Genomic DNA, 7,779 nt, shown 5'->3' on the forward strand with positions numbered 1-7,779 from the left:
TTTTGGTTTTTCGAGACAGGGTTTCTCTGTGGCTTTGGAGCCTGTCCTGGAACTAGCTCTGTAGACCAGGCTGGTCTCGAACTCCCAGAGATCCGCCTGCCTCTGCCTCCCGAGTGCTGGGATTAAAGGTGTGCGCCACCATCGCCCGGCTTAAATATTATTTCTTATACCTCATTTATGCACTGTGGGCAGGGGTGGCCCACACCTTTAATCCCAGCACTTGGGAAGAGGCAGGCGCTTCTCTGTGAGTTCAAGACCAGCCTGGTCTACAAGAGCTAGTTCCAGGACAGGCCAAAGCTACAGAGAAACTCTGTAGAGGGAGGGAGGGGACACACGACACACAACAACAACAACATAAAGTTACCTTCCAGTGAGACTAGTTGAATGAACTGAGTAATTTGACTCCAACTCCTTGCTCTGGTGCAGGTGTGGCCTGTGATGTGGCCTGTGTAGATGTCCCTAGTGTACCTTTGTTGTGTGTGTGTGTGGGGATCTCTATGAAGATCATAAGCGTCTGTTTCAGAAAGAGCCTGTGTCCAGGCATGTTGTGGTTGAGCCTGTGTCCAGGCATGTTGTGGTTGTGTCCTATCAGCACATGTACAGGTATCTATGTCTCACTGCACCCTCCCTATGGCTGAGGTTCAGAGGAGGGCAGTGCGTGGCCACATGATGGGCCCCGAAGGATGCAAATGACAAAGACTGGTACAGTTGGTGCTGTGCTTAACTTCCCGTCCCCCACTGTGACATCTCCCCATCCCAGCCTCTTATCCTTGCCCTTTTGCCCTTCAGAGGGAAAGTGTGCTTGTTAGGACGTCCTGAGTCCTGAGTAGCAGAGTCCAAGCCAAAGCAGAAACATAGGGGAGAGTTCTAGGCTCCTAAAGCAAACCCCTGTGGTCCAGATTCAAAACTGGCGTCTTGTTCTGTGATTCAAAACTAAAAGGGAAGCCGGGCGTTGGTGGCGCACGCCTTTAATCCCAGCACTCGGGAGGCAGAGGCAGGCGGATCTCTGGGAGTTCGAGACCAGCCTGGTCTACAAGAGCTAGTTCCAGGACAGGCTCCAAAACCACAGAGAAACCGTGTCTCAAAAAACCAAAAAAAAAAAAAAAAACCTAAACGGGAATCACAGACCCAGATAAAATAGAAAAGAGCACTTTTCTTCCTTTTTTCTCTTTTTTGTTGTCTGTTTCGAGGAAGGGTCTCAACAGGAAAGAATATCATAAACTTTAAAGACCCCAGCTATAAAAGGTGAACCCCGCCTGCCATTTCTTCAGGCCTCAGCACGTTTATTCTACCTGCTCTGTTCTGGCCCCACACAGACAGCTCCGAACATAGTCAGCTCTGTCCTTACCCAGTTCTGTTCTTGCAAGGTAGTTGGGGGGGGGGGGGGAGAGGAGGGCAGTATGTATGCTGGAGAAAAAGCGGAGAAAGGGAGGAGAGGGTGAGAACTGTGATTCTGCAAAGTCTCATCCTGGAAAGATGGAGTGCCAGGACATGACGGCCCCCATAACTCCTCTCCTAGCGCTTGAGGCAGGAGAATCAGAAATTCAAGGTCTTCCCCAACTACAGGAGATGCTTGGGATCGACGCCCTTTCACGTGAGCTCCGTCCCCGGCCCTGCAACCATTGTCAGCCTCAGTCATCCTTGACTGAGCCACTGATATGTGATAGATGGCAGGGAAGAGACAAGGCTGGATTCGGATGTAATAGTGAATTCGGGGATCCTTAGCTAAGCCTTGCATATTAGAAAAAGAAACTGCTGACTGATCAACATAGAATGTTAGAAAAAGAAGACCCAAGGCGAACCCTAAGGGTCTTAAGTGTAATCAACTAGAGAAATAGAATTCTCATTGACCAAATTGAGAAGAGCACAGAAGAAGCAGCTGTGGGAACAGTGTATCCCTGCTAGACAGCCAAGCGGAGATGAGGAAAGGCATAGGAGCATTTGGGGAACATTAGCAGACCTGGAGATGGAAACACGCGGCCACGTAAAGTATTATCTGGCATTTAAAGGTACTAGACCAGAAATTCTCGTAACATGGCCAAAGTATCTCAGGCACCCTTGTTGTGTTCTGCAGTTGACTTCCTTCTGTAGATGGAGATGTTGCGCAGCCTCTCTCTTTGTGTGACGCCTAGACTCCTCCCGAGACATGCCATCTCAGACACATTCAGCCACGGTTCTGGGGAGCGTTTCATTGTCCAGGTTTCAGAGTTATAAAGAAGGCAGCTCAAGACAAGTGTCTCACATACTTATAATTGTGTTGTCATCATGTCTCCTGCTGATCAAACCTTCCCTAGTGCCTGGAATGCAGCCCTTGGTAGCCCTATCTGCCTCTTGACGTCAGAAATAGTTCCCTCCTTTGAACTGAAGATAGCACTCCTTGGAGGAGCGTGTGGGATAAAGTGAAGAGGAAGACCCAAAAGGCAGTGGATAGACAGCATAAAGGAAGACTGTGGAACCTTGTGCATGACAATAACACAAGCATCTAGGAGTGCTCAGAATAGGAACAACTGGAGAACTGCTGAAAAACGGGCAGCCCATGCATGCTTAAGCATTGCCAGGACATTGATGATGATGATGATGATGATGATGACGATGATGATGATGATGATGATGATGATGGTACCAGAGATGCCTCAGCAGAAAGCACAGAGAGGAGAGGCCACTGGAAGATTGAGCCTTGGACTCCCCTAACACTTAAGATCCAGAAAGGGAGTCTGTGAACAAGCTGCTAATGGAGCAGAAGGGACATCAGAAGGGTGTTGGAGGCTGGGAGGCGAGTGGAGAGGCTCTAAGGGCAAGCATCCGGCTCTTGTCCATTTAGCAATGTAATGGCTATCTGTAACCTTACCAAAAGGAAGCTATGATGGTGAGAAGGGTGTACACGTGGTTGGAGGGGGTTCAAAGGAGCACTGGAAGGTAGAAACAGTGAGATCACTTATTGTTACACAGAGGAACAAGGAATGAAATGGTAACTGGAGGACAGCATAGGGTCCAGACACTGTCTTACTGGTTTTTGACCTTTCCTGGAGTTGACTTAGACCACTATAGTCTGGGCAATCAGGAAAGAGTAGAGGTCTGTCTAGCTCAGTAGTCTGGAAGCTGGGAAGCGCGAGAACACGGAGCCAGCATGTCTAGTGAGGGCTTTCTTGTTGACAGAGGGAATCATACGATGTGACGGAACAAGTAAACTTGTTGGAGTCGCTTCTTAGAAAGCTGTAGTCGGCGTGGGGGCTCTACTCATATGATATCCTCTAGTTTAAATAATGTCCTTAAGACCCTACCTTCCATCAAATTACACATCTGGGGATTAAGTTGCCAACACAAGGACTTTTCAAGGACACACAGCAGATATTTTTGTTCTTGTGGACAGAATCATCACGTCTGGAAGATAATGGGAGCAATACATTCGAAAGGGAAATTTTGATGGCATGGAAAACAGAGCAACGAGGGTCAGAGGGATGGAAAATCTAGATGTGGAGGTTGGCCATACTTCAGTGGAAGCGTTCTTCTGTATTCGTCAGGGAGAGGAGGAGGAGTGGCGGTTAGGGCATGCAGCTGTAGCTGTCCATGGGAAACTGTCTTCCCAGTGAGTCAGAAAACAAAGCCTCAGCTTTGCACAAAGAACTGTAGACAACCAAGAAAAGCTGGGAGGGGAGAGAAGGCCCACCCCAGGAAAGTGTGTACAAACTGGTTGTCAGCCCTGAAAACATATACAGGTAGCATTATACGAACCGAACAGGCTATATTTGGGAATATATGTGTATATACATATATCTATATGCATGCAATAACAATTAGAAAAATAAGGTCATGAATCTGAAGGAGAGCAGGGAGGAGTATACAGGAGGTTTTGAAGGGAGGGAAGGAAAGGGAAGTGAGAAATGAAATCAAATTACAATCTCAAAAATGAAAAATAGATTTGAAGGAGAGGCAAGTGGGAGATTCGTGGTTTCGGATGACACAGTTGAAAAGTAGAGGAAAAGGTTGAGTAGATTTTGAGTGGAGCTGGGAATCTTTGTGGTTTGGAATTGAGTTCACGGTAGTTTCAGCTTCGCACGGGGGCGCTAGCGAGCTGATCCCAGGTGGCTTAATCTCAGTGAGCGCGTCTACAAAGAAAGAAAGAACTAGAAAACAAACTGTTTTTCCGCTAACCAAAGCAGCAACACCTAAGACCAAAACTAACTACTACGCTGTGAGCAGGATTCGAACCTGCGCGGGGAAACCCCATTGGATTTCGAGTCCAACGCCTTAACCACTCGGCCATCACAGCCGCGTGCGGCCACGGACTTGTTGTGAAACTACAGCTGCCTATTAAGGCCCTGGCCCTCGGCGGATCGGCAGTTTTGTAAAAGCAGCTGTGCGCGTGCGCCGTGGCAGATGAAGGCCGAAGTGGAACCCGGTAAAACCAGTTCCCGCGAGGACGGCGGCTTCGGAATCTCAGAAAGTTGGCCCCCGGAAGGACCTAGGTGAAGAGAACGCCTTCGCGGCAGACGTCAATAATTCGGCAATAATATACTACATCCCAGACAAGTCAGGCACCGCTGGGATTCGAACCCAGGATCTCCTGTTTACTAGACAGGCGCTTTAACCAACTAAGCCACGGCGCCAACGGGTATGCTTGGCGCTTCTAGGACCAGCTGTTCCTGACGGGAGGTGAGCAGGGAAAAGTGAAGTCCAAAAATCTGAACTGTACTCGGTTGATTCAACCCACTCGGGCTCCTTCCTTGCAGGAGTGAGAGGTCTTGATGTCTTAGAGACCCAAACTAACCAGCGGAAAAGAGCTATTTCCGCTGGTGTATTGAGGTGAGGCTAAAGAATTCAGCTAAACTACCACGGGTTTCCCAGCGCTCCCATGTGCTTCTGCCACAGTAGCTGAGACGAGCTTGCCAGAGACCTTAACCACATTCTTGCTTCTCTGCGTCGCAGGATAACCAAGCTAACTAACTAAGGTAATGGTAGAGTGTAGTTCTATTGTGTGAGCAAAGCCCGAATAGGGCTCGTCAACCCACCTATTACAACCTTACTGGTGGTAGGGACAATCCTCCCCTCACCCAAACTCCCGACTTCATTCCACAAAGTCTTGAGTTTTTGGTTTTTCATTTTGTATTAAAAAAAAAAAAATAACAGACACAATATCAAAAACACAAATGCCATTGGTAGAGGGTAGAGCTGAGAACACCTGGGTCCCACCTGAGGGGCAGCACCAGGGACTCCATGGTCCACCAACCTCCCCTACCCTGGAGCAGCTAGGGGTTCAAAACCCCTGGGTCCTACATGGACCCCAGGCTCCCCTCCTCCCATCTTGAGATGAGGTAGGAGAGTGAGCTGTCTCCCCCAATAAATAAGTGCGGCCCCAACCCTCTGACTGGGACTCAGACTTAGCTGAGATTGAAGAGGCCGATTCAGCAGCTTGTCAGCCACCTGAACTGGATGAGGGAAGGTCTCCTCAGCAGGGTGGGGAAGGACAATCCTCCAAACTGGGCTGAAATCTTCTGCTCTCTGCTAAGAGGGCAGCTCCTGGGTCCTGGACTGGTAGTGGGGGGTCCTGCCCCCTGTGTGGGGAGAAGCTGGGGCAGTTTCCTATTGGTTGGTCCGGCCATATCTTGAGTTCTAAGAACCCCAACATGGTTGAAAAGGAAGCCTCTCATAGACTGCTGTACGTGACCCCCCAAATGGAGACTAGCTGGTGCCGTTTTCTTCTGCAGGTAAAGCTGGACTGGATGAGTTCCCACCTTGTTCTTCTTCCTCCATGGCAGAGTCCTGAGAGCTTGAGCCCTTAACCCCAGTTTGAGTCAGGGCCTCCTCACCACCACCAGCACCACCACCAGCACCACCACCACCCTCGCCTCCACCCTCCTCCATGGGCTCCAGCCCCAATCCATCCAGTTCTGAGAAGAGTGGGTCATCAGAATGGCCAGGATCTTGAACGCTGCTACCGCAGTCCACACAAGCCTTAGAGGGAAAGCAGGACATGAGTTAAGCAGGCTCCTCAGTGGGAGTTGGCAAGCCTAGCATCCCAACCTTAACCTAACCCCGAGTCCCAAAATAATCTCCCAAGAAACCAGTCCACATGTGTGGCTAAGGGCTAACAAGGTTGGAAAATCCTCCAGTGAAGGAGCTGGAGAGCCCAGCTTCAGACATCAGTACCCACATGGTGCTCAACCATCCTTAACTCCAGTTCCAGAGCTCCCGCTTCTGACCTCCATGGACACAGGACCAGGCACACATGTGCTACATAGACATATATGCAGACAAAAACACTCATATACAGATCTGAAAATTTTTAAGAAAGTGCTCCCCACTACTATGGGATGGTATGAAGGGCCAGACAAGTTCTGTGAAAACTCACGAGGTAATATGGTTTAACATTACATAATGCAACAACAGATTTAGGGGATTAGCATCCTTCAGAATTAATGATCCAAAGACACTGAGACCAGACTTTACTCCTCTATCCCTTGAACCTGAGCTCAGTTTCTTCCACCCTAGTCTCTTCCTGGCTTCCCAGACTTCTCTCACCATGACATCAAGGGCTCGAGGCAGCTGGCCCTTCCGGACCCAGGAGTGCACAGCACCCAGTTCCCGCCGCTGGTCCTCCGAGAACCGTGGCTGTTGCTTCTGCATGGCTCGGAGCCTCTCCCGGTCTTGCTTCAGCACAGAGGCCGTGTCCCTGCGTGAGGATGGTAGAGGCTAGGATCCAGACCCATGATGTTGCCATTCATCTTCAACCACAATTCCTTAACCCACTGTCTTCTGTGCCCTCCCTGACGGCAAGTAAGATTTCAATACCAGGAAAGCTACTCTCAACTACTGATGGGCCCCAAAGGACAGGGGCTTATGCCACGACGGGCACCTCCAGGTCAGACCCGCCCCAGAAAGAACCTCAGATATTTGGGTCGTGGAGGGAGGCTAGTCTGTGCTGCTCTGAAAGGCCTCTAAAGCTCACCTGGCAGGCACCTGGTAAGTCATCATGACATGCTGGTCAGCATTGGCCATGAGCAGCCAGATGGGATCCTGGAGCACATACTTGATGACCTGATCCCCAGGCTCAGTCCTGGCCTGAGCAGCACCCGCCTCAGCCTCTGAAGAGTCAATGCTACCGAAGTACTTGCTTGTGTGGCTGCTTTGACTGCTGCCTGTGGAGGAGTGGGGAAGGCCAATGGAGCCAGTCTGGCTAACACATCCACCCTCTGAGGCTCACTGTATCCAGCCCCTGGTCTTAACAAATTAGGTCAAACTGGGGCTTAGCCTCCCACCTCCCCATCTCTGTCCTACTCTGGGAAGTCCTGGAGGATGGCACTCACGAGTAATGCTGGCTGAGGTGCTCCCCCCTTCATGGGATCCTGAACCAGACCCAGAGCCTAAGCCAGAGCCCAGGGAGCCCGAGGCTGCTGAGCCTGTGCCAGAGCGGGAATCTTCTTGTAGTAGTAGCTCCAGCAGATCACTGGAGCCTGAAAGTGCGTCCTGATTGGAGGACTCAGTTACCTCCACCTGGAGACAGAGGGGGACAGGAAGGCAGTAAGGAGGCAACGCTGTGGCTTCTCCTCAACTGCTTCTACTGCCGAGGAGAACCAGAGGAGACACACCTAACCCAACCCAACACATCTGTGCTCCCTGCTCCATGACACAGGGCCAAGCTGAGAGGAGAAAGCTGAGGAGTAGCAGGGAACATAATGCAGATCCTCCCCAAGAGGCAGATACACTCTCAGAATGTACACTGATGTCCACTGTGACGTCCTCCACCTGAGGGACAGAACCGTCCCTTCCCAGGGGAGGCAG

General features: G+C 50.5%; 1 protein-coding gene and 2 non-coding genes across 5 annotated transcripts in view; all 3 read right to left on the reverse strand.

Annotated features, from left to right (window-relative positions):
- Positions 1–3,869: 3,869 nt before the first annotated feature.
- Per1 (period circadian regulator 1) overlaps positions 3,870–7,779 on the reverse strand; it is a 16,064-nt gene continuing 12,154 nt past the window's right edge. For 2 of the 3 annotated variants that reach the window (XM_005349801.3, XM_005349800.3), the window contains exons 20-23: positions 7,305–7,491; positions 6,947–7,136; positions 6,520–6,670; positions 3,870–5,952 (exon numbers count right to left, since the gene is read on the reverse strand). In XM_005349801.3, the coding sequence (XP_005349858.1) occupies positions 5,680–5,952; positions 6,520–6,670; positions 6,947–7,136; positions 7,305–7,491 (801 nt within the window). In that variant the 3' untranslated portion in view covers positions 3,870–5,679. The remainder of the gene's footprint in view (positions 5,953–6,519; positions 6,671–6,946; positions 7,137–7,304; positions 7,492–7,779) is intronic. The other variant, XR_003377135.1, reaches the window with a different exon arrangement.
- Trnas-cga lies at positions 4,189–4,270 on the reverse strand. Its single transcript has one exon. It is a non-coding gene; the product is annotated as a tRNA-Ser (tRNA).
- Trnat-agu lies at positions 4,534–4,607 on the reverse strand. The gene has a single exon. It is a non-coding gene; the product is annotated as a tRNA-Thr (tRNA).

The sequence above is a fragment of the Microtus ochrogaster genome, chromosome 7, assembly GCF_000317375.1.
Source record: "Microtus ochrogaster isolate Prairie Vole_2 chromosome 7, MicOch1.0, whole genome shotgun sequence".
Lineage (NCBI taxonomy): Eukaryota > Metazoa > Chordata > Mammalia > Rodentia > Cricetidae > Microtus > Microtus ochrogaster.